The 27,600-nt window shown below is 40.0% G+C and overlaps 1 protein-coding gene across 1 annotated transcript in view; it reads right to left on the minus strand.

Moving 5' to 3' along the window:
- Positions 1-27,600, minus strand: part of fig4a (FIG4 phosphoinositide 5-phosphatase a) — a 68,535-nt gene that overhangs the window by 36,302 nt on the left and 4,633 nt on the right. The window contains exons 5-12 of the mRNA XM_069686032.1: positions 22,963-23,119; positions 22,172-22,222; positions 21,171-21,340; positions 19,701-19,829; positions 17,911-18,011; positions 15,850-16,012; positions 11,819-11,916; positions 1,165-1,298 (exon numbers count right to left, since the gene is read on the minus strand). Of these exons, the coding sequence (XP_069542133.1) occupies positions 1,165-1,298; positions 11,819-11,916; positions 15,850-16,012; positions 17,911-18,011; positions 19,701-19,829; positions 21,171-21,340; positions 22,172-22,222; positions 22,963-23,119 (1,003 nt within the window). The remainder of the gene's footprint in view (positions 1-1,164; positions 1,299-11,818; positions 11,917-15,849; positions 16,013-17,910; positions 18,012-19,700; positions 19,830-21,170; positions 21,341-22,171; positions 22,223-22,962; positions 23,120-27,600) is intronic.

The following is a 27,600-nucleotide window of genomic DNA, read 5'->3' on the forward strand; positions in this document are numbered from 1 at the left end:
CCAATCCGCTGACCTCTTGAACATGCAAACAAAAGGATGCTGGCGTGTATAAAAACAAATTAAGAAATCAATGGTGGAAAAGTAACATTTTTCCATGAGTCCATAATTCTGGGATTTGATCCAAATAATATTGGGCCTCATTCTCTAATATCTCTGCAGAAATGTTCTTACTCTCCACAAAAAATAAGTACTTGGGCAAAATCACCGTCAGATTCATGACACGTGTGTACTGGCCAATTTTGTTCTCACCACCGTGCGTATGTTAGTAAATCAGAACCATTCTAAATTGACAGGCGCGTGTCCGCGATCAGCAATCAGCATACTGCCACGCCTCTATTTCTCTATATAAGGACATCTGCTTGGTGCCACATGAAGAGAGCGGTGTTACGGAGAAGCTGAAAGAACGTGAAAATGGCCTCAAAAGGTAGAAAGAAAAGTTTCACATCAGCAGAAATTGAAACAATTGTGGCAGAGGTGGAGGCCAGAAAAGGCACACTGTTCCGGAGCGTGCACGGGGAGCAATATCCTTCCAGCAAGGCCAATAAACAATTTAATAGTGTTACATTTCAATATGCACATTTTCATATGGTCTACTCTATTGTTAACTTAATAAACTAATTCAACTGCTATAATTGAAGTTTTAATTATATGACAATTAATGATGAGGATGACACGGCATTTACGTTTGGTCCATACATTATCAAATTCAATTATAATTGTCTATAAAAGCCTTTTTTTCAATAAATTAAGTTTTAATATATTATGCATTTAGTTAAAAGGGTGTGTGTTAACATTTCCTATTTCTTTGATCATTTGTGCGTACGCATGGTCTGAGGGAGTTCTAAATTTGTTCGCAGAGTACAAAGAAATTTAGGTAAAACAAATTGATGAATCCCAGATTTGTGTGTCACACGTGCGTACGCACAGTTCAAGCACAGATTCGTGCGTACGCACTGTTCGTACATGAGGCCCATTGAGATGTAGTCTGTATCTTACTCATCGATTCTTAGCACTAGCTCCTTTTTCTTGCATGTTTGGTTTTAAACCACCATAAGTCATTGTTTTTTACTTGATGCACATTATATAAACATATAAGATCTGATGTACTGTAAAGGTGGCATCATGCCTGATTATTAATAATAGCTCAATATGTATCTCCCAAACCTCTTGGTGTAGCGGGCCATGTCCCAGGCGATGTAGTCAATGCAGTTGTCCGGAGGGAGGAACTGGTTCAGGTTGATCACAGCCGGGTACAGCTCTTCACTCAGAATCTTCTCATGTTTCCTTTTTTCCCGTTTCTGGACACAGAGACAAACATATATAGATCACAGGTATGACGGTGAACTAACAACCTCTCATTCAAAGGTGTTAATGTGCTGGTAAAACAGACATCCAGTAGCTTAAAGGTTCCTCTGAGGGCACCTGCACATACTGTAAAGACACATGGTGTTCTCTTTGAGGCATTTTACAATAATCCATTCAGAACTTCTCCACAGTGGCCTCAGGGAAGAATAGAGCTGAAACAGACAATTTACCGGACCCTAATGTAGTGGAAAGTACAGGACTGACGAGAGAACTGTTATATAGATTGAATATATATGATTAGAGGTGCAGCCCTGCAGGGTACTTGTCTTTTACGCTGTAAAAGAGGCGGACTTAGGGCTGTTACAATTTCCTTTACACTGTAAAACCAAACAGTCTATCTTCATAAAAGTAACTAAGTTAACTTCATTGAATCCTCAAAGAGATTTGACGTAACAATGAAGCAACATAAGTCGCACCGGAACATAAGACGCAGCCTGTGTTTCGGGGTATCCCAGAGGGAAAAAAGGTTTAGTTTAGTTATAGCTATTTATTAATAAAAGCGTGTACACAAATTATTTCAACACTATTTCAATTTATTTTAATTTAAAACACATTCAAACAAAAAAAAACAAACATACAATTTTACATTAAAATATTAGCAATTAAATCCAATGTAATGAGGTGTGTCTTATTTGTCCAAGTGAGTGTTAACTTCTGACATTGATTTGAGGACACGGGGTCACATGACATGGAAGCTATGGAAAAAAAACTTATACATTTTTCTATAAATAGATGGAAAAAAATGTATTAATTGACCACATTTTACGGTATTTGTTTTGTGTTAATGCAACTTAAAAGGTTTACGGTAATCAGTTTCCTCAATTGAAGCTCGTTTTAAGTTCAATACACTGAATGGAATGGGTGCCGTTTACTTAATTTATTTAAGTTACATTAACAATAAATAAAAGAGTTTTCCTCTAATGGTTTGAATTAAACTAACTTTTCAGGTTTTACTGTGTACTTGGATACATTAAGTGCTCACATCTTTAAAGAAGTACAGCTTACTCAAATAACATGTTCATTCTAAAAACAGTCAGAGGTGTTCATAAAGAGATTGGTCTATTGCTTCTTCTTAAAGGTGAAAACACTCTGCAGACTGAGTGGAGTTTGGTAGCTCGCTTCACCACCTGGGGACGACTGAGGAGAACGACTTAGGGCCCTGTTGTGATGGGAGTACCAGGCGCCTTTCGTCAGGTGGGAGGGAGTGTAGACCTGGATGAGGGCGTTCAGGTAGGCAGGAGCTGTTTTGTAAGCGAGCAACAGGGTTTTGATGTGAGCGGCGACTGGGAGCCAGTGGGGGGATATGAGCAGCGGACTGACATGTGCTGTTTGGGGTTGGTTGAAGAGCAGTCGTGTTGCTGCGTTCTGGATCACCTGCAGAGGTTTGAATGTGCTGCAGAAGGCCGATAGCAAGTAGAAAGACGGCTTTTATTTAATTATTGATTGTATTTAATAATCCGAGGCATGTAAAACCATAAAGCTACATTCTGCAAGTATGTTTTTTAGATTTAGAGAAAATAGTTGCGGTTTATATCTGGACATGAAAGCTATGAAACTCACCTGAAAAGCTTGGTTAGTGTTGTTTTTATTGTGTACAATGTCGAAATATTTAATAAATTGATGGAGGAAGAAATAAAACTAGACAATTCCCCGTTGGGAAATCGCGAGAGTGGGCTGTGCTGCGCTGCATGTCTGTGTGCGCGTGTGTGTGTGAACCCCACGTGTAAAAAAGTACTGGCTCTCGCCAGTAGGTGGCGCTAAGAGTATGAGCGAAAAATGATTATGTAGAACTGTTCAGTCCGACACTGTAATCATACATGGGAAATTTCAAGCTGATTGAACATTGTATATGAGAGTTACTACTGGCTCTTACCAGTAGGTGGCGCTGTGACTATGAGTGAAAAATGAATATGCAGATGTGTTCAGGGCAGTACCCTCATGAAACCTGTGACATTTGGAGCAAATCAGACAATGTATATGAGACTTGATACAGGCTCTGCCCAGTAGGTGGCGCTATCAGTATGAGTGAAAAATGTCTATGTAGATGTGTTCAGGGCAGTACCCTCATCAAACCTGTGAAATTTGGTGGAGATTGGACAATGTATATGACAGTTTATACAGGCTCTGCCCAGTAGGTGGCGCTATGACTATGAGTGAGAAATGTATATGTGGATGTGTTCAGGGCGGTACCCTCATCAAACTTGTGAAATTTGGTGGAGATTGGACAATGTATATGAGAGTTGATACAGGCTGTCACCAGTGGGTGGCGCTATAGTATTGGTAAGGAAAGGAGTGTGTAGATCTGTTCAGGGCGGGACTCTGATCAAGCATGTGAAATTTGGTGCAGACAGGATGAAGTACAGGCGAGTTATCGCAGCCTAAATGTGATGGCGAGGCATCATGGCGAAGGTTATATGCGCCGCGCCGCCAGGGTCACGCCCTCTATTGTAACCTGAACAAGTTTTGTCACAGACCTTAATCAAGGTCTTAAGACTTTCCTGACATGAATTTGAGGTTAACATGTTTTACCACCTTGGAGGAGGGGCTTGTAGAGTAAAATATGTCACTTCCTGTTTCCAGTAGCGGGCGTTAGGCCTGATGGGAAATATTTTCATGTAATTGTGTTCAGGCTGGGACTCTTGTCATACACGTGAAATATGAAAAACCACACACACACAACTGTCCAATCAGAGTCCTCCTGTGTTGTCTGTCATCTGTATCCGAGGTGATTTGTCAAATGAGATCGATCAGCGCGGAGCAGAAGGTTATATCATGGCAGAAAAAACCACACACACACAACTGTCCAATCAGAGTCCTCCTGTGTTGTCTGTCATCTGTATCCGAGGTGATTTGTCCAATGAGATGGCTGATATCTGTGCACTTGACACAGACGCCGGACGATCATACTCTGCTGCAGTCTGTCTGTCTGTGTGATTTACATTGGAGTGAATGGAGCAGTTGAGCGCTACTCTTGTCGGTTACAGGCAGATCAATCAAAAACCATAAGTCCTACTGATAAAGTAGACAGATTGGGAGAAAGAAGACAAGTGTGGCTACAACTTTGTGAAAAATCACTGTTCTACTGTGTAATTTGTGGCTGGGGTGAGTCACGGAAAGAGAGAATTTCTGAGAGTTTTTTGGAGTCTGAAGAATTAATTGGCCCAGCTGAGCTCGGTTGCCGCGGAGATGGTTGTCGTTACTCCCTAGCAACGACCAAAGCTGGTGTCTGTGGCAGCTGATCTGAGCGTGATTTCTGGCTCAGATTTAGGACGTCAAACTACTGCCATTTCTTCAAAACCAAACATGATATCGGCAAAATTTCTTCACCATCAAGCCAGAAAGGCCTTAAAGAACACAGACATAAGTTTTTGTGGTCCTAGCTTCTAAAATGTGGTAATAGGAGCGAGTTAAAAACAGGTGCACTTTCGAAAATCCTGGAAAATCCTCCTCCCGATTAACATTGGAGTAAATGGAGCAGTTGAGAGCTACTCTTGTCGGTTAGGGGCAGATAAATGAAAAACCGTACATCCTACTGATAAAGTAGACACATTGGGAGAAAGAAGACAAGTGTGGCTACAACTCTGTGAAAAAATCACAGTTCTACTGTGTAATTTGTGGCTGGGGTCGCGAGAGAGAGACAGAATTTCTGAGAGTTTTTTTTGAGTCTCCGCACTCTGTCAATTAGCTCTGCACGAACATTCCGCAATACACACCCATTATAAATCCTGAATTTTTCCAAAATAACTCACCATCTTTAAAGGCTCACCGTTCAAAAACGAAACATGGTAGGAAAAAAGTTCAAATACAACTTAAATAGACAAGACCCGTGCCTACATTTTAAAGTTTGAATGGTGTTTCTAGGTGAACGTAGGCCAGAGCAGGAGATGTTTGAAAAACGTCTCCGATTTTCGAGTTTTTTTTTCCTCGTCCCATTCATTCCAGATGGGAATTTTTTCCCAGTTTTTCGCGTCTTACGACGCGAAACATTAATATTCTGGAGATAAAAATAATAGCACACCGAGTCCGAACGAGCCGCACGTTTTGATGTATTTTTTATTTGTGTGCGCTCAAAGCTGCGGGGCAAGAAAGAAACCGAAAATCTGGTAGGAAGAATAATAACTAGACAATTCCCCGTTGGGAAATCGCGAGAGTGGGCTGTGCTGCGCTGCATGTCTGTGTGCGAGTGATTTGCAGCGTCTTCATCTATGGTATTTGTCTAGACAGACACATTCTGTACTTATGGATAGCCTATAGCTTTGCTAACCCCTGTTGGGAAATTTCCTATGGAGATCTGTTCAGGCCGAGACTATAATCATGCATGTGAAATTTGAAGCTGATATAACATTGTATGTAACAGGTAGTACTGGCTCTTGCCAGTAGGTGGCGCTAAGAGTATGAGCGAAAAATGATTATGTAGAACTGTTCAGTCCGACACTGTAATCATACATGGGAAATTTCAAGCTGATTGAACATTGTATATGAGAGTTACTACTGGCTCTTACCAGTAGGTGGCGCTGTGACTATGAGTGAAAAATGAATATGCAGATGTGTTCAGGGCAGTACCCTCATGAAACCTGTGAAATTTGGTGGAGATTGGACAATGTATATGAGAGTTGATACAGGCTCTGCCCAGTAGGTGTCGCTATGACTATGAGTGAGAAATGTATATGTAGATGTGTTCAGGGCGGTACCCTCATCAAACTTGTGAAATTTGGTGGAGATTGGACAATGTATATGAGAGTTGATACAGGCTGTCACCAGTGGGTGGCGCTATAGTATTGGTAAGGAAAGGAGTGTGTAGATCTGTTCAGGGCGGGACTCTGATCAAGCATGTGAAATTTGGTGCAGACAGGATGAAGTACAGGCGAGTTATCGCAGCCTAAATGTCATGGCGAGGCATCATGGCGAAGGTTATATGCGCCGCGCCGCCAGGGTCACGCCCTCTGTTGTAACCTGAACAAGTTTTGTCACAGACCTTAATCAAGGTCTTAAGAGTTTCCTGACATGAATTTGAGGTTAACATGCTTTACCACCTTGGAGGAGGGGCTTGTAGAGTAAAATATGTCACTTCCTGTTTCCAGTAGCGGGCGCTAGGCCTGATGGGAAATATTTTCATGTAATTGTGTTCAGGCTGGGACTCTTGTCATACACGTGAAATATGAAAAACCACACACACACAACTGTCCAATCAGAGTCCTCCTGTGTTGTCTGTCATCTGTATCCGAGGTGATTTGTCAAATGAGATCGATCAGCACGGAGCAGAAGGTTATATCATGGCAGAAAAAACCACACACACACAACTGTCCAATCAGAGTCCTCCTGTGTTGTCTGTCATCTGTATCCGAGGTGATTTGTCAAATGAGATCGATCAGCGCGGAGCAGAAGGTTATATCATGGCAGAAAAAACCACACACACACAACTGTCCAATCAGAGTCCTCCTGTGTTGTCTGTCATCTGTATCCGAGGGGATTTGTCCAATGAGATGGCTGATATCTGTGCACTTGACACAGACGCCGGACGATCATACTCTGCTGCAGTCTGTCTGTCTGTGTGATTTACATTGGAGTGAATGGAGCAGTTGAGCGCTACTCTTGTCGGTTACAGGCAGATTAATCAAAAACCATAAGTCCTACTGATAAAGTAGACAGATTGGGAGAAAGAAGACAAGTGTGGCTACAACTTTGTGAAAAATCGCTGTTCTACTGTGTAAATTGTGGCTGGGGTGAGTCACGGAAAGAGAGAATTTCTGAGAGTTTTTTGGAGTCTGAAGAATTAATTGGCCCAGCTGAGCTCGGTTGCCGCGGAGATGGTTGTCGTTACTCCCTAGCAACGACCAAAGCTGGTGTCTGTGGCAGCTGATCTGAGCGTGATTTCTGGCTCACATTTAGGACGTCAAACTACTGCCATTTCTTCCAAACCAAACATGATATCGGCAAAATTTCTTCACCATCAAGCCAGAAAGGCCTTAAAGAACACAGACATAAGTTTTTGTGGTCCTAGCTTCTAAAATGTGGTAATAGGAGCGAGTTAAAAACAGGTGCACTTTCGAGAATCCTGGAAAATCCTCCTCCCGATTAACATTGGAGTAAATGGAGCAGTTGAGAGCTACTCTTGTCGGTTGGGGGCAGATAAATGAAAAACCGTACATCCTACTGATAAAGTAGACACATTGGGAGAAAGAAGACAAGTGTGGCTACAACTCTGTGAAAAAATCACAGTTCTACTGTGTAATTTGTGGCTGGGGTCGCGAGAGAGAGACAGAATTTCTGAGAGTTTTTTTTGAGTCTCCGCACTCTGTCAGTTAGCTCTGCACGAACATTCCGCAATACACACCCATTATAAATCCTGAATTTTTCCAAAATAACTCACCATCTTTAAAGGGTCACCGTTCAAAAATGAAACATCGTAGGAAAAAAGTTCAAATACAACTTAAATAGACAAGACCCGTGCCTACATTTTAAAGTTTGAATGGTGTTTCTAGGTGAACGTAGGCCAGAGCAGGAGATGTTTGAAAAACGTCTCCGATTTTCGAGTTTTTTTTTCCTCGTCCCATTCATTCCAGATGGGAATTTTTTCCCAGTTTTTCGCGTCTTACGACGCGAAAAATTAATATTCTGGAGATAAAAGTAATAGCATAGCGAGTTAGACCGAGCCGCACGTTTTGATGTATTTTTTGTTGGTGTGCGCTCAAAGCTGCGGGGCAAGAAAGAAACCGAAAATTAGGGAGGAAGAATAATAATAAAAAAGAGGCGCGAGCAATAACAATAGTGGGCTGTGCTTCGCACAGCCCACAATGGACCCCTATAGCTTTGCTATAGAGGGGGCCATTGTGGGCTGTGCTGCACAGCCCACTAATAAAAAGAGGCGCGGTGAAGAACAATAGTGGGCTGTGCTTCGCACAGCCCACAATGGACCCCTATAGCTACGCTATAGAGGGGGCCATTGTGGGCTGTGCTGCACAGCCCACTAATAAACATCTGCAAGCACTGCTCGTCTGCCTTTCTGACCTGTAGTCACACTGTCCATCTTATTATTTTTCAATGAACATAGTCCTCGACTCATTACGCCTTTCTGACAGAACACCCTCAGTGATAATCGTTCTGGATGCATCATTTAGCAGCTCACACCTCCGTCCACACATCCAGCAGAGGCACAGCAACACGGCATCAAATTACAGCCGCATTTCCTCTCCCATTCAAGCAGAGCGTGTCATACGGTCTGGCACATGCACAGCACATGCACTTTCTAGGCACATATGAGAGACTAGAATTACACTTAGAAAAAACACACATGCACTGTTCACAGGTTCACCGTCCACAGTAATAATCCTTGTCCTGGGTGTACAAAAGATTGATAACGTGAACCCAAACAGTCGCATATGCACATGTATCAGCACGAGGGGGCTGGTCATGAACGTTTTAACGAGGGAAACGAGCAACGATTATTCAAACGGATGGTTTTGCACAGTAACAGGGTGTGTTTGAACGCTTTTCTCATCTTAATACCTTTTTGTCGGGGAGTTGCTGGTATCTCACACAGGATTGTCTCATTGCAAACAAAAGGAAAGATGTTTATCATCTTGAATAAATGAATAAATTAATTATTTAACCAAAGCATCTATGTGGGGAGATTAAAAGTTATCTCCAGGAAAAGGGCTCCAATTAGGCAGTCAGGAGAGCGAGCAATTCACATGCTTTGCCATGTGCGCTCGTACTCTTCCTCTCTTCCACTCTTTACAAACACACTCAGAAAAACGCACCAACCCATGACAAAACCATGCGCCCATCCTGGAGGGCGAACCGCCACGCTGACCCCCCAAGTCACAACCATGCGGAGATGGACTGTCATGTTTTCATGGTTAATTGCCAATTCCTTCCTCTGTCTGTCTCTCCGGTATAAGTGAGAGGGTGTAGCGTATAAGCAGGGCGTCCCCTCCCTTACTCCCCGCAGTCTGCACATATCACATGGCCGCGGCTTGTGCGGACCTACGAGGTCTGCGATTGGTCCCTCGCCTCACGGCTCCCCTTGGGAGTGACAACGTGAGCTTGAAAACTGAAGCTGCAGAGTGTATGGCTGTGTGCCCAAGTGTGTACATGCGCGTGTGTGTGTGTGTGAGGGAAAACGCAATGCAAAATTACAAGAAGAGGTCTGGCTCGAATGAGGAAAAGTCCTGAAGTGTTGCACGTACTGACTTTTTGTGCATGTTTTAAGGAGGGAGAGAGCATTTTCAAAGCTTCTCTATCACCATTTATTGTGTTTTTTGATTACATTTTTTTTCATAGCAACATAATATGAGGAATCAAAGCCATGTGTCTTTACATGTGTACGTCTGTGCCCTTTAATCATTGCTATGTGTCTTGGAGCAATGCAGAAAAAAATCAATAAATATGTTACCATTTCAACTGCTGGTAATCAGCAGCGAAAAAAGGGAAGGTCTCTCGTGATGATCAAAGTCTCCACAGCATCCCTCAATATCAATCCAATCACACAACAATTACACAACCGCTGCCCGCTGTATTAAATAACCACTTGTTGAGTGCCTCCACAACTGGGCATCTTTCCTGAACAATCCACAAAGATCCACCTGAAGCTTACGTAAGACTTACACAAAGAAGACAGGCCCTTTTTGAGGCACATCAGGTCATACAACTCTCTGTATATACAGTATATAACAACAGGTTATCAGTTTCCAGTACTGCGATCTCTCTGCCAATGCTCTCCAATTATAATGTTCATTTTTTAAGGAATGATTATTTTAATTTAAAAACAGCTTCCCCCCAAAAAATCCCTTAATAAAACATTCTTCCTTTACACAGTGTCCTCTCATCCTGTCATCATTTCTTTTATTGAAACAGTGTTATAGAAATTTCAACAACACATAATACGAACGCAGTTAAATGTCATCCCCTACTCTCTACTCCCCACATTGCCAGTCTCTCTTCAGCTGTCCTATCTAATAAAAGCAAAAGCCAAAAAATAATCTAAAAAAAAGCAAAAATCTCTAAATGTTAGTGACCATAAACTGGAGGATCATCAATGATTCATCACTGTTTGGTTTGGATCTGCCACCATACAAGACAAGAACAGACTGCAACGGACAATCAGGTCTGCAGAGAGGATTATTGGCACAAACCTGCCCTACATTCAGGACTTATACCAGTCCAGGTTTAGGAAACAGGCAGGTAACTACACTGCAGACCCCTCACACCCTGGTCACAAACTGAACTCCTCCCCTCCGGCAGGCGTTACGGAGCACTGTACGCCAAAACAACCAGACACAGGAACAGTTTCTTTCCCCAGGCTGTCACTCTGATGAACAGCTAACTCAGCCAGAGTGTCAGGGACAAGAAATGTGTAATAACCTAAACTGTACATGTGAGTTATACAAACATCCATCATGTATATATTATCACTACATTGAAGGTCAATCTACATTCGCTGTAAGTACTGTAAATACTATGACCATCCACCTCTTGTACATACAACCTTATTCAAAAACATATTTATCACTGCACCTTTGCACTCTCTATTGCACCATTGCACTATTTTCTATAAGTATTGTTGTGTTTTCTTTAAATAATGTATATACTTATATAAATATATTAATATGTTTGTATCCATAAGTGAGTATATAGCAGTTTAAGATTTAGTTTTTAGTGTCCAAGTGTCTGTGTTACCTTTTCTAACCTGTCCTTGTTTTAGTATGAGTGTCTGTACTTTGAGAACAAAGAGAACCCGGAGTCAAATTCCTTGTATGTGCACTCATACTAGACCAATAAAGCTGATTCTGATGATTGCACCACTGAAGCTTCATATACGCAATTCTGCAATTAATGGCAGAAACTGGTCTATATATGTTCCTTTGAACTGTCTTGAGTTGTTTGTTTGTTTTTGCCTAAACCCTTGAAATTCACTCTGGGTGAAGGTTAAAAGCTAAAAGCATTACAGTTGTTTACAGCCAGAATCCAGTAGTTCAACAACTTCAGTGCAGTTTTCATCAGACTCGTATAATTATTTTCTTAACGTTTGAATTTGAATGAAGAATTTAAGCCAGAAACGTGTGATAATATCTGTGATAATAAGAAAAAAAAGTTTTATTAACTGTTTCGGTTGTTTTGTCGGCTTTGTTTGTGTCCTATTGTACATTTCTTCTATTAATTTATCAATTTCATTTTATTTTAACTGTTATTTTTACATTTTTTTTCCTATCTGATCTTGTTTAGTCATGCACTCTGAGCTCTATCATTGTATGAAAGGTGCTTTATAAACAAAAGCTGCTGTTTATTTCTCTGCTGGTATCCAGTTTCTACTTTATAATACAGAGTCACATCATTTAGTTGTTACACCCGTACAGTAGCAGTGGGAGTCATACCGTAGAAATTGTCTGACAATTTAAGTCAAAATGAGGTCATTGTGTGTGTTTGTTATTGTGTGTGCAAACACGCATATTACCTTCACCAGGTTAAGTATGATGATAGGAGAGCCGAACCGCTGCAGCATCTGGTCAAAATGGAGGGCAGCTACATGAGCGTATGGGTCAGCTTGGTCCACTAAAAGAGAAGTTCAAGTGATTGTTTAGTATTAAGGGCATTTGAATGTTATTTAAGTAGGACAAACAATTAAATTTCAGCTTATTGTATTGTGCCTGTCCGTCTTCTGAAAGTGTAAAATTAAATGCATACCCTGTATAAAAAAAAATGTTACATGCTTCTTTCATGTTGGGCTAAATGGGGGCCGACTCGCTTTCGGAGCAAGCCTCAAGTGGCCACTTCAGGAACTGCACATTTTGGCGCTTGCTTCATTTCTCAGGGGTTGCTTCTTGGTTAAATGTCAGGTTAAAAGGCAACTGTGAGCTCAGTGGTCAAGTTCAGATCAGGGGTTTGTGTATATGTGTGTGTGACATAAAATATATTGTAATCTTTGAGGATAAGGTGTATTTTACTAACTCCTCGGAACTTCTTCTCCAAACTCAGGCTTGTTCACTTTAATAAGACAGTGGAAAGTAGGCTGATGAGGTAACTTGTTCTAATGGGGCCAATCTGCTTCATGCAGCCACACACTGAGCAAACAAAGACGCCCGCCTCTCATCCTGCTCATTGTTCACTTCCTTTTTCTTTCTTCCATTCATTCATTCTTTATTTTAAAATCATATTTAGTGCCTTCATTTGCCTCTCCTGCAGAGCCACACACCTGCAGCCTGCCGTCAAATTGGACCAGTGAAGCAGCCAGAAGAAAGATGAAAGGAAATGGGTCAGATCGCAATTCAGCCCACACAGATCCACACTGGTATCTGAAATCTGACAATAAAACACGAGCTCAAGCACGTTCACCCAATAACCATTTCATCATCACTTTGTCCACAGGCCTCAGGACAGATAAGACTTTATGTCAACATGAGGAGATGACGCCCTATAACATTCTTATTGTCCCTCGGAGAAGGGAATGCGGATAATGGCGATGAAGACGAGGAGTAACCCATTAAGGTCGTCTCCTTTACAACTGAGACATTTGTGCACTTCAGGGCAGTCATAAACCAACATACATGCACTTATGTAACACAGAGTCCTGATAGCAGTGGTAGAGATGAGCTCATGGTTTGAAATGGTGTACCATACTCTGCATTCACAGACACTGAACTCAAACTGTCTCTTTGCCACTTCGCTGACCTAGATTTTTCTAATAGGTGTCATTAGATGCAGGCTGCACAACAATCCAATGAATATTACAACTGTATTGAATGTGGGTTTTATGTCAATACTCAAGGTGGTAGTCAACTAAAAATATACTGTATGTCAATGTTATTTGTCAGTGTTTTCGTAATTATTTTTTCATTATCAAGCGGATGGAAAAAAAATCTTTGGGGAAATCCTGAATCGTTTGTTTTTTTATCCGCCTCTGAGTGAGTGTGTAACGATATGTTTTTGGTTGACAGACGCACTGGAGAGGGCATGAACAGTCCAAAAATAGGCATAATACACTGACATCCATCATTGAGTGGCTGTGGCTCAGTGGTAGAGTCAGTTGTCTTTCAATCGGAAGGTCGAAGGTTCGATCCCTAGCTCCCTCATGGAACCCCGGTGGCATAGCCACCAGTATGAATGTGATAACTGATGGACAGTTGGGCACTTTACGTTGCAGCCTCTGCCATCAGTGTATGAATGTGTGTGTGAATGGGTGAATGTGACATGTAGTGTAAAATCAGCTTTGAGTGGGCACAAAGACTAGAAAAGCGCTATATAAGTACAGTCCATTTACCATCATTTTTGTTTTCTGAAAACAAGATAAAGATAAAATAAGATTCATTTTGCCCGAGTCTCAATTTATAAAGGCTCCATTGGACAACATTCAAATCAGCTTGTAATTCCTTAATTACACTCCCTAGGAATGATGCATAAGTACACATAATAATAATGTAAAGTATCATTGCAACACAATATACGAGTATACTTTATGAATATAATAGGACCCAATATGGAGCCTTGTGGGACACCGTCTTTAAAAAGCTAGGACACGAATTTGGGAACAGGTTGGAAACTTTGCATTCTACCACAATGTGACTTTGGGGGTTATGTACTTGACTGCAACACATTTTAAAATGTGATGATTCAACTGGCTGTTTGAAAATAAGTTCTCCATCTGCGCATATGGAAAACAAAAGGCATTACGACTGGTCAGTGCAAAGACAGGGGTGCCATTAAAAAACAAACTACTTTAAATACAAATTTTTCAAGATAAGAAAACAATAAATGTGGGATTTAACATATAGACAAGTAAAATGTAAAAACATGCAATTTCATCTCAGGTAATGGTCCAACAATCTAGGAAATAGACTACTTTCTTTCCGAGCACAATATTAAAAGTGCAATATCAGTAGTAGCATTAATACACACGTATACACTCTATACACAAGTGATGAAATGTTACGACTATAACTTCTGTTCCCTGAAGGAGAGGAACGAGGTACAACACAGATAGTAAGGGCGTGATATCCGATACTATATGTGTTGTACCAAGTGAATTTACTGAAAGGGAACGAAGTGTTATTACTATCACTTCTGTTCTCTGAAGGAGAGGAACTAAATGTCTTGTACCAAGTGAATCGACTGAAAGGGAACAAAATGTTATGACTATAACTTCTGTTCTCTGAAGGAGAGGAACGAGGTACAACACAGATAGTAAGGGCGTGATATCCAATACTATATTTGTTGTACCGGGTGAATTGACTGAAAGGGAACGAAGTGTTATTACTATCACTTCTGTTCCCTGAAGGAGAGGAACTAAATGTCTTGTACCAAGTGAATCGACTGAAAGGGAACAAAATGTTATCACTATAACTTTTGTTCTCTGAAGGAGAGGAACGAGGTACAACACATATAGTATATAGGATATCACGCCCTTACTATATGTGTTGTACCGACTGAATTGACTGAAAGGGAACTATTCCAGACTCCAAAAGGCAAACCAAACATGAATAATTACTTGTTACACCTTTCTTTTTCATTTTCTTCAGCTTCTAAGATTTATTAGTCTAGGAAAAATGTGGGTTTTTTAATGAACGCAAAAGAAAGTCAACTAAGTTCACCAATACTAATGACAAATTGTGTCAAGCTACATGTAAACACACAGTCAAATATATAAAGTGATAGTGCAAGAATTGGGCTCTGGGAAATGTCAGATAAGGACTGTATTTAAGGATCACAGCTAAAGCAGGATGACGAGGTGAGTCGATCCACAGAGGGATCTTAGGGACACGCTCAGTGTTTCTATCTCACACAATAAAACGTCATCTGAGGATGGATAAAAGGGCAAACTGGGGTGAAAAGGGATTTGGACTTAATACTGGCTTTGTCCACATTCAAGCACCAATGTCATCCCGTGTACACACACACCAGCAGCCTTTAATGTCATCAGTCTGACTGACCTCATCACCTCACTGCGGCCCTGGTTTTCTGTTTTTATCCTGCTCAGAACGACTCAAGAGAACGGATACAAAGATGAGAACCAAGAGGGGGGGCGTCCTGCCTTTACCTGTTTCCTTTTTCATTTTGTAATCTATTGTCTATCTGTTCCGGTGGTTGAGAAGAATGGCCCTGGCATAAAGCTAATCTCTTATTTGAATACAGTTTCTCAATGACATTCTTCTTCTGTCCCTAAAAGGTCATTTCTGGTCCTGGAAAGCTGCTAGATTGAATTCACTGAGCATTGTAAACATAAATAGGTAAGCACCTGCTGTGGTATTGCATGACTAAATAGGGTATATCTATATCTTTCATATGTTATCTTTCTTTATGAGTGGATTGGAGAGATTTTCCATTAAAGCAGTGTTACTAAGTCTATACCTTTTCCATTATAAAAGCAGACGTTGGGGGTCTTAAGCAGCAAATAGCCCAACAGTCACCCAAACCATGGTACCATTTTTCCATGGTTTTATACAATATAAAACATGATGTTAAGTAATTATTCTGGAAACAAAGACATCTTACATCTTATTGGGGGTTTGGGCATCATGGTGGAAATGTCCTGGGACCAGTACAGCGGGACTGAACCTCGCACCTGGACGTATGAGGAGTAACTTCCTGCTGTGAAAGACATGACTGCGGCGTCATGGACGATCTGCTCTGTCTCAACCTCATTAGCCACATCCCCCTGGAAAAGAAAACAAACAAGAATGAGACAATCTCACCACAAGGTCCATTTAGAAGCTTTAATGGAGGACAAGCTATCGGCAGGTGGAGTTTGCCACATTGTCATGGAATTTAAGACGTTCACGTTTCCTTTGTTTTTGGCAGTTTACAGAATTCTCCTTCAAATTAAATTGGAAATCTCAACATTGACCATGCCCATTTGCAGATGAAGGTCATGTGCGATATCTGATATGGGAATATTTTCCAACCCTTTTTGCCGATTTTGATACCGATATTTTAGGCACATGTTTTCTTCCACCTAATTGCAGAGAACACCAATCCCCCCATGCAGTGGAATTGATATCATGCCTCCTCCTATTGTAGTGGCCAAAAGCTGCCATACCGCAGACATCTTGCTCCCTTCTTCATGCTTGTCGGAAGAGGCGTTGTACAAAAGGTCACGTGTCTGATCTCTCACGTTTCTGAGCGCACCTGAATGCAGCATCCCCCAAAACACGGCAGTGAGGGAGACATGCCCGGACTTGTTTACTGCACCTACTACGGAGACACCAGTGATCGCCGACAGACTCTTTTTATCGTGTGTGCGTCCATGAACATGTAAGTTAATTTTGCACTGATGTTTATGTTACACTCTGTTAGCGTCGGCTTTGGCCGAGAGTGTATTTTCAGCGTGTTTGATGTTGATGTTGAAGTCCGGTAAAATGACGAGAATGTGAGCTAACTGTTAGCTACGTAAGAGTTGTGAAAGTTGTTTAACTTCTGTTCATTGGCTCGAGTTTCTGTGACTTTTAAGTCTTTATTTGTATATTGTTGATAAATTTGCGCAGGCAATGCACGCACACACTTGCGCCGAGTTAATGTCGTCGCTTTACATCAAGCTTTTTTAGGGAATCATCGAGCATTTAGGCAAAATTAAAGCGTTGATTTATCGGCGGAAATTATTGTAAAAAATTACATATCTGCCGATGCCGATGTGTCATTTTCAAGCCATAATCTGCAGATATTGAGAACGTGCTGATAACATTGTGCATCCATAAATATAATAATTCTTAAATTAATAACATTTTGTTTTTGTGTCAAATTGTTGATTCTGTGAGTAAATAGCCGTGTAAGCGGGGTAATGTATAGTGAGCAGGTCGATCTCTCTGAGGAACCCTTTTCATACAGCTTGAGGTTCTTGCCACCATTCAGAACACACCCATCCACTGCCATGCAAGGTGTCCACCTGCCTATCAGGAACACATAAATAATCAAACTGATGCCTTTGGGACGGTTTGTGCATCAGTCCAGTCAATCTCTCCAACTAAAGGGCCACCCTCTGATCGACATGATCAAGTTCATGGCATGAGTAAGATCAGCATGGACAAGAATTTCTTAAAGCCCTTAGAAAAAACAGAAATCCAAACATCTACTTAGTCTTTGACAACTGGACACACTACATATGGTGTTGAAGATCATGTGATAAAATGTCTGTTTTCAAGGTCAAGTTTAATCAAATGAATTCAGACTCTACCTAACTGGAACAGAGCCATTATTAACTGTATTAATTTCACCTGAGCTTCTCCAACGATGAAAAGACAAAAAACCATTAAAGATAAAGGTTTTTAAGACTGTGCTAATATGAAACATGACCGCTTTACTTTGCTCTGACCACAATAACAGAAAACTATGAAATAGGTGTCCACCCTAATCTCAGGAGAGCAGTCCAAGTAGAAAGAGGAAATCTTTGTTTGTTCTCCTCCCACTTCACTCCCACGCAGACACTCATGCATACTCAAGGAAGAGGCAGCGGGTCAAATTAACCCCCTGTGATCAACCTGAGTCATCTCAATCATCCCGGTGGCCCTCAGCCCTGCCTCCACTATCTATTCTTCACCGTTGCCCTGGCAACAGCTGTACCTCACAGTTTGCTCCTCTTTTGAGGAAGCGGGTCCCGGCAAATCTGCTGGAGCGCCTGGCAATGAGGGTGATGTGAACCGGTCGGCCGTAGATCAGAAGCTCTGGAGTTGGTTAGTGAAGGAATAATACAAATAAGAACAATACATTACACAATCACCTGTTTGTAAACACACACAAACATCATAGTTATTAATTCATTCATTAATTGTGTCTAATTGTTAGTACTCTGATTTCCAACCTAACCAATCTCTTGCATCGGGCATAAATTGCAAATAAAGATATATTTTGAATCTTAAAATCAGTGGAAACTAAACATATGCACTATGTAAGTGATTATTAATATTATTGATATCATAACTGTCAGAAAAAAAGCAGTTTTGATTAAAAAACTTAAAGCAAACAAACAGCAACATTAGCATAGTCTGAGGTGTAACTCTGGTTTGTTGTGATTTAAGCAAAATCTGTCAAGTATGCGATATTAGCAAAGTAGTGTCAAGCCTTGGGCAATGTAACATCAAATAACATATCAAATAACATCAGTCCATATAAATATAAATATATGTAAATATTGTTCATGTGAACAATTTGGAAACAATAATTGAAAAACTCCTACAAAAGTTTTTCCTCTGTTTCTACAATATCAACTTAAGTGTCTCTTTCTGCATCTACTCGCTCCACCGAGGCTCCTCTTATTGCATCCATCCCTCCTCTCATGCGCTCAGAACAAAACAGCTCAGAAGGCCAAACAGTTTCCAGGAATTGTCTAAACTCAAAGCGCCCACACAATGTCACAGTGGCAGCATGCTGCCTGATGAGAGATAACAGTGTTAATAGCATCACTGACTATACAGTACACCTCTTCTTTACAGCCTGCAGCAACACTAAAACACAAAAGCTAGTAGAAAAATATCCATTATATACAAATTAATTACTGAGTAACAATATTTTTTAACACAGCTTAATGTTATGTTTGCAAAGGAGACTTGCTGGTAAATTATTGATATCTGAAACCTGAGCCTAAGGCAGACTTTCCCCATAATAAATCAGACTGTTTACCCAGCTCTAGTCAAGCCCAAAGCCCCTCTGCAGCAGTAACCCATGCATCATGACTACAAAAGCTTCTCAAAAAATTATTCATGTAAAGCCTTATAAAAATCTTTGGTGTGCAGCTTGTGTCTACTCAAAGTTGCACCCAAAATGAAAGGGGAAAAAATGTGTGCATGCACGTTCAAACATGGTATCTGGTCTGAATCCAAAAAGGAAAGCCGTGTGTTTTATCTGATGTTCCTGTGCGCAATGTTGCAGCTTTTTTCCTGTAGATAACAGATGGAGAGATTATAGAAGTGCCAGTGTTTACATACCTGATAACCACTGCTTAATTTCCGTAATACTTGCTCCGCTAAAAGCCCTAACAACAAACACAAATTGCTTTAGTACTTTTGTAGTTAATCACACAGTCTGGCTCACAGTGCAATCCACGTGCTCCTCTGGAGGCAGCACGCAGTTCAACAAGTGATGCTGAGGCTGTGAGATGAGGGGGAGTGCCGACAAAGAATGACATTGTGAGGGATAAAGTTCTACTAGTGTTAACAATCAATTCAATCATTGCTGACATGCTATATTCTGACAAGGAAGTGTACAGTTTGTATTGCACATTTTTTAGATATAAAAACTCAAAGCAACAAGTTCATCATTTGTGATTTAAAACACACAGAGGCACATAATTAAAAATCAAGGTCACACAATTTAGTAACACGTGCAAAACTGATGTAACAATGGTCAAAGGATACTGGACTGGCCACAAAAGCCATGGATTATATACATGAGCCAGTCATGATGCACTGTGTCCTTGACTCGTTCCAGCAGCTTACCGTTCCACACGTACTTGTAGTACGGCTCATTCTCGAGGCCATAAACCACTGTGGCGGAAGGGGAGGAACACATAAAACCTCTGGATTACTTCACTGTGTCAGAGCCAATTATCAGTTAGAGAGAAATGGAAAAAGAGCTGAGGTGACGCAGGCTGTGTGAAACACGAGCGTACTAAGAAACGTTTGAATTAAGGTTCTGTTATAACATGACAACACGCCCTAAATTACAGAACCCATCAGGCAAGTCAAGTTATTTTTCAATTAATTGATGCCCTAACTGTTACAAATACATAACATACCACTTTCTTTGGGCAATAACGGTAACAAAAAAACCCCAACAATTTCGCCATCATTATCTGACATTAATTATTTAAAGCGTCTTTGTCGCATGAACTATAAGTACATTTTGAGTCAAAATTAACGTTAAACCTAATTTTACTTTTGATATCTGCTTAAATTTATAAAGAATTATTAGGCCCTCGAGATGTATGCTTTCTTTTTAGACTTAATACAGTTGCAGTAACAACAAAACATAGCGAAAAACTACAGGGCAACAGCCAACCACTAGCTAAAGAGAGCTAGCTAACATTAGCATGGAAAAGTTAGCTAATGCCACGATTAGTTTTGCTAAAAGAAAGGCTAAATTAACACGTTATTTTCCCTAGCTGTTCTGTTATTGATTCCAGCTGATGAATCTTGGTCATAACCCCAACATAGCTAAAAGAGACAGTCGCTGACACCAATAAAGAAGGAAAAAAATAGCTATACTCTTGCTAAGGCTAACCAGATTTGGTTAGTTTTAGTAGCTGCTATCCAAGCCTTATACTCCAGTGGAATTCATGTTTGGTTTGTTTATGTTCATTAAAATCATATTAAAAATACATTCAACTGTAAGGAGTTTTTAATACTTATTTTCATTTTAATAAATGTAATAGCTGAGAGGGCGGACGAAATGACTTAGCTAGAAAAATAGGTGATTGTTCATTTCAGCCTCCACTTTTTCTTGAGCAGGTAAGGTGAAATGGAAAAAAAGATGATACTGTGTTTTGCACCTCTTGCATATCATGAAGATTATTCAAAGATGAGTGTAAATTCAATATTTTTTTGGTTCTACGGCAATTACTGTATTTTAGGCTAAAATAATCTGCCTACAAAGAGATGAAACAGACAGCCAGTATGACAATTTTAGACCCTTTTTTGTTATAAATTACAGAGTTATTACTGCTCATAGCCTTTGCAATAAGGTATTAATCTGCACTATTTTGTGCAAAAATCCCCTCAAAAGCTAAATACAAGCTACACTCACAACCTAGCTCATATCAAAGGCAGCTCACATAACCCCATGCTCCCCCTCCCTATTGCTACAGCTCTTGATGAACTTGTGCTCACCTTGCGTGGGCAAACCCTCATCTTCAAAGATGTCAAAGCTGTCCTGCTTGCTCTGTGTGTGCACCTCCTCCTGCTCCTCAGCGGAGGAAGATGGTGATGACCACAGTTCATAAGGCCTCTGAAGCAAAGTCAGGTTGTACTGCAGCGAGTGGCTCAGGTCATAGCTGTAGCTGCAGGGTACAATAGCAATATAGTTGGAAACAAGTACAGCTCGTACTCTCCCATAATGCATTTCAAATTTCTCAAAACTACTGACACAGAAATATAAACACCTTCATCACACATTGTAAAATTGGAAACATTAAGTGTATTTCACCTCTGACGTGGCTCTGAGCTGTGTCCAAAAGTGCTACTAAGTGCTTTCCATGACTACTGCATGAACGATCAGCATCAATTTATACCCCTGAAATAGTCTCTCAATTTAACAAATTGTCACAGAAGCTATGAAAACTTTCCATGAACTGTCACTGAAACATTCAATAAATTGTCCCTGTGATTACTAAGGGACAGAAAAAAGGAGAATGAAAGTCAAATAGATAAAGCTATATTTAGATCTTTCTAGGCCTCGTCTGAGCTCTGGATATCTTGACTCATGGCCAGCCTTGTGATGGGTTTATAACATCTTGAAGAAATTAATTCATCTTTACGTTTACCCATTTAACTACTGATATTTATAGATATAACATCTTTAATAACAGATGTTTTTTTTTAAATTCAACAAAAAAGTTTGTTCAAAAGTTAAAAAATCATCATCATTAAATTCCTGAATCTGAACAGTTGATCCTTGGCAAGTAACTCCTCCTGGCCACCAAATACGGGTCAAATCTGTAACCATTTTATTGAGAAATGGAGCTGAAAGTATAACCTCCATGGTGAGGTACAAGAATACTAGAATACTAAATCTTTAAGGGCAGGGTAGTAAACTTCCTTAAGGTTTGTAGATACATCTTATTCATATTGTTCATTTTGGGATAAAAAAAAAAACAAAGAAAAGAACTTACCTGAAGTAGAAGTTGCTGGATAGGTCCACGTTCTGAAAGATGCGCACATATCTAGGAGAGCAACAACTTAGTAAGTCTTACACACATTAGAAAAAAAAGTAATCTAAAGAAGGGAAATTATGAATTTGTTATTTAGCTTTTGTAGAATCAGTCTATTTGTCTTGTCTACATATAATTATCATTTGAATATGATGCATGTTTGATCATTTATAATGCTATGAAATCATCAAAGTCATGCTTCCATTACCTAATTTTAGCTTTGCTATCCAAACTGTTATACTCATCATTTTTAGTAATCCTAACATTTCAATTTATTTAATACTTTCTTGGAGTGTTGTTGTTTATAAATACACAACTGTCAATCAACATTTAAAGATATTCTAGATGATCCACCGGTATATTCTCGTCGTATTTCGGATTCTGTACCGCCCTGAGCCATTCCCTGCAGCGGGACGGTAGTATTTCACTCCAGCGTCTCTCACTGGGCCGTTCCTTTCAGAGGGAGGGGCGCAATGCATGCTGGGTGTTGTAGGAATGTAGAATGGGTGAAACCATGAGCTGTTTGTACAGTTCGCCAGTTTCAAATATTATTGCTGCTATCGATTACAGAGAACACCAGCTTTGACTGACAGTGGCTTTTCCAGGGGAGAACTGCTCCTTTAAGAACATGTTGTGTTTGGGAACAAAAAAAAAAAAAAAAAAAAAAGAGTACCAACGCAATTGCATACTAATGAAATTAGATTTGTTTCAGACTGATTTCTACAAGGTCCTAAAGGAGAACTAGACAGTACCTTGCTTCATCAGGGTGTGTTACCCTAACCGAGTCATTGGGGATGTAGATCATGCTGGTGTCTTCAATTTTGTAGATAGAGTGGCCCCCGATGTCAGCCATCTTTCTACGCTTTGTGATCAACACGATGTAGTACCCCTCCAGGAAACGTACAAACCCTGTGAAGAAAAAAAAAGGAAAATGTTCAGCCTTTCGGAACAAACTGATCGAATGCATTTTTCTGTACTGACGTGACCTGAGTTATTCATGCTGCCAATAAATGACAGAAAAAAAGGCTTAGTAGGTCCATCTTTGTGGTGCTTACAAATCAGCTCCAATGATGATGGTGATGAAAACAGCTCATTGTGGAGGTGGATCATGAGTGTTAGTGTGTCACTCGCTCTACTATCTATACAGTCAATCCATTTACGCTTACACAATAAAAATCTGACCTAGAAAACATCATGCAGGATAGCTTATGATTTGAGCTCATAATGAGACACATTCCCATCTGTGACATTGAAAACATAATGATATCTGTGTTTTTGTAATTGTTCTGAATATATTTAGGCCCGAGCAAGGCCAGTTTGCTTATGTAAGTGTGCTTGATATAGACATACGCCTCAGTTTATGGTATTATATTGGAGGCTTAACTGTTCTGCTGACAGACATTGGTGTTATAGATGCAATGTCATAACTAAATAAGATGTTCTAGAACTTTTTAGCCATTTGTAATCAGAGTTCCATATATCACTGAGCGGTTAGGTGACTCTTGAGGTGAAGAGGTTTTTAATATGTTTCAGGATACAAAGAGACAGACAGACAGGATGATGCAACAACCAATTATACAAATAAAGATCATCCTTAAATACAAGGCTAGCTTTTGATTTTATAAATTAAATATTTATTCTCTATTTTTGCCAAATTTGCCAAATTTAACAATAGACAGTGTACTTCATGGGTTTAAAGGACTGTATGTGCTAAAGTGAGTGAAAGTTAAATCAGCCTATGAAAAGATTTTAGAAAATAATGCCTTAACTTACATGACCTGGAGATCAAACCTCAGGATTTAAGATAACTATTGCAGGCAATGCAAACTGGGGACATGGAGTTTGAAAGATATGGGTGTTGAGGGTCTACTGACAGGACAGGATATCTACCTAAATTGCTCGGGTACCGTTTCACCTTTGAGGCTGTTTGATACTTTACATACAACATAAAAGCTGTTCTATGTGGTCACACTTAGGCATTTGATCCTCAATAATTTATTGCCTATCTTTGCATGTTTTATATATAGACATGTAATAAGTCATATGTCCTATGACTTACACCTCTAATTTTGATCATGGCATTTATGATAAAATGATCCAGGCAAATCACAAGTGTATCTAAGCGGCTGCTTTACCGGTCTCTGCGAGTGTTGCGAGTAAACAGTAATCTACTGTGGCTGAACAAACAAAGAAAAGATCGATGACTACAGATACAACTTCAAAAATAAGTGAAAATCCAAAGAAAAAGAAACAAACTGGACGCTCAGATGAAGGCAAACAGTCTAACAAGGAAAGCGACCGTCAGCGAGGAAAATCAAGAGTTACAACCGGAGCCAACCGTGGACGACACACATGCAACACTGTCTGGATATCTGGGAAGTGTGCTCCAGCAATTACCGTTTATCACCATAGGTGCCGCCAAAGAGAACGAAACTGAGATCTTCGAGATTACAACTTTAACCGACATATGTATGGAAAATGTAAACACACGCAGCGTGCAGTTAATCGCTTCGTCTGACACCTACCCCCCGCCCACAGTTTCAGGCATCAAAAATAACTGTATAGAAATAATCAATCTTGTCGCTGATGGTCTGGTTTGCTTTTGTAGGTCATATTATGTAATCAGAATTAATTTCAGTCTGTTTCATAACTTTCATTGTTTCTGTTAAGGACCAATTACACTCAGAAGAGCGATATTGTCAACAAAGTGTCAACAAACCTCTGCTTAATAACTCCATAATGATTCAGAGCTGGTGTTTCCAAATCAGTGTTTTCCACAGCAAAATGATCAACTAAGCTTGTTAGTTGTAGCCTTGCATGAGAGTGAATTATACTACTTCCACAGTCCACTTAATATTGTTTCACTTTTAGCTCTGCTCTGTTTATTGTGCTTGTTCCTGCCAGAGATGGGTCAAACTGACAAAACTTACAGTTGAAAGAGAATAAGAATATATTTAGAATAATGGCTGTCATTATGTACAGTTACATAAGTACATAAGAAAAGTGCTTGGGAGGAGGACAGGAGCTCTCAGGGTACACTGTACCCTACATGGCTGCATCACTCTTTTATTCCCTGTTACATGGTGACTTTGGCAAGTTGCAGCTTGTGAACAAAGTTTCCATTAGCCCACAGTGGAAAAAAAGTATCACACCGAGCAGACGTCAAAGTCAGAATCAGTCCGTGTCAGTGTGACTGACCTTTCATGAGCCTCAACAATAAAGGTGAACTACCCTAGATGTGTTACTATTATGTCCTGGTAAGGTCATGCCAATATTAGTAAGCACCTGCTATCATCTCTTTTGTCAGAAATGGTTTACAAGTATATGCACAAACACAAACACAAGCACACACACACACAAACACACACACACACACACACACACACACACACACAAACAGGAGGAAATGGAAAAAGGAATATAACACTGTTACAAGTGTCCACGCTAGCAGTGTGGCTAAATGGGCGCTAATGTCAGTAAATCAGTGAATCAGTCAGTCAGTCGCTCATCTTGCTAGTTTTTTATTCTAAGTATGTTAGCTACTGTTAAAGCTACTGTTTAGCTAAAAAAAACACCACTGTGTTTATAATTATATAACTCCTCCATCAAATAGGACAGGACTTTGTTGATGTTTGTTAGCAGGATGATGGAAAAACTGCTAGAGTGATTAGCATAAAATTTGGTGGAAGGGTGTAGCATGGGCCAAGTCGAAGGCCTAAAACATTGTAGCTGATTAAAATTAGACTCACAAAAACTAAGAATTACCAAGACAACTAATATATCTGGATAATTACCAATATAGTGACGAGCAGATCTGTGATGAGTATGTTAGCATGCTAAAGTTACCATTTAGCTTAAAACACTACTGTGCCAAAGCGCAGCCTCACAGAGCTGCTAGCGTGGCTGTAGACTTTTAATCTTGGTATTTATTTATTATCTATAGTGTATTGTTATATCTGATTTATTGTTGAGTTTGTTTTGTACTGTGTCTTGTGTATCTGTTGTTGATTTTTTTAACGGGTATTTTGTCTGGTTTGGTTCTGCACTTTGACATGACGGTTGGACGTAAAAGTTTAGAGCCGCTTTGCACGGCTGCTACTGCTGTCTGTTTTAAATGGCGTCATCTTGGGGTGAAAAAAAAGATTTAATGCAGTACAGGTTTGAAAGAAATATTGTTTATTGAGGTTAAGGGTTGTTGTTTTTTTTATTCTGGCTTATTAAAGAGAATTATGTTTTTTTGACCTGAAAAAAAAGTTGTGCCCCTCACAGATAGACTGATAGTTTAGTAGTAGTTTGGTGGAATATGCTTGATTAGATCGGGGTTAGTGTACAGAATAAATGAAAATAATCAAGAGTCAACATCTAGGTTATTGGGTCATACCCAACCCCTCTTCTTTGGTGTGTACTTAAATGTTCATAACACATATAAAATAATGTAGGTCAGGGCTTGAGAAGCGATCATGCAGTTCATGCCTGAAACTCACAGACCAGTCTGAACAATTACTTTCCACACAGGACTTTCCACAAGTGCCAACTCAGGCGAAGGATGTTCAGAGTCGGCCTGACGCGATCGGTTACACAAACATGTCACGTAACAACGCTGGGCTTTTATATATGGGGCAGATAGACAGAACAAGTGGGCTTGAGAAAATGATAGTGACTGTGGTCCATGTCTTAGGTCAACAGAGAGGGGATGGTTTTATAATTACAGTTCTTGCTGTTTTTTCAACAATAACAGAAGTGTTGCAGTTAAAAGAAAGTGTTGAGATTAGTTTCAAGATTATATATTGGAATACAGTGCAAAAGTAGTCAGGCCACCTTGGTAGTAATGTTATTATTTAATTAAATAAGAGGAGATTTCATTTGGCTTTTCTAAAACAACATTGTTAACTTAACCAAGTAGGTTAAGGTTGCCATTTTTTTTGTATGTTTGTTAAAAGGAAAACTACTACTTATTTTCATGGATATATGGAGCATGGTCCAAGGAAGAGCCCATATTGACCAATATTGGGGGAGCTGGAGGGGGGTACACCTGGACTGATTGCCAGTCAATCACAGGGCTGACACAAAGAGACAACCTTTCACGCTCACATTCATACCTATGGATAATTTAGCGTCACCTATGAACCTAACAAGCATGCCTTTGGACTTTGGAGGAAATGGAGAGAACCCAGCATGCACGGGGAGAAAATGCACACAGAAAGGCCCACTTCGTCCAAATCGGGATTTGAACTAGTAACCTTCTAGCTGTGAGGCAACAGTGCTAACCACTGCACTACAGTGCAGCCATTACTTTCATCATATTACAGTTATTAATCTTATATAACCCCAAATAATTACATTACCTTGTCACTTTGCATCCCGGTTTAAGTAAGTAAAATAGTAGTGAA

Source organism: Semicossyphus pulcher, unplaced genomic scaffold (genome assembly GCF_022749685.1).
Source record: "Semicossyphus pulcher isolate SPU_LCO1_2020_fin unplaced genomic scaffold, fSemPul1.0.p SCAF_11, whole genome shotgun sequence".
Lineage (NCBI taxonomy): Eukaryota > Metazoa > Chordata > Actinopteri > Labriformes > Labridae > Semicossyphus > Semicossyphus pulcher.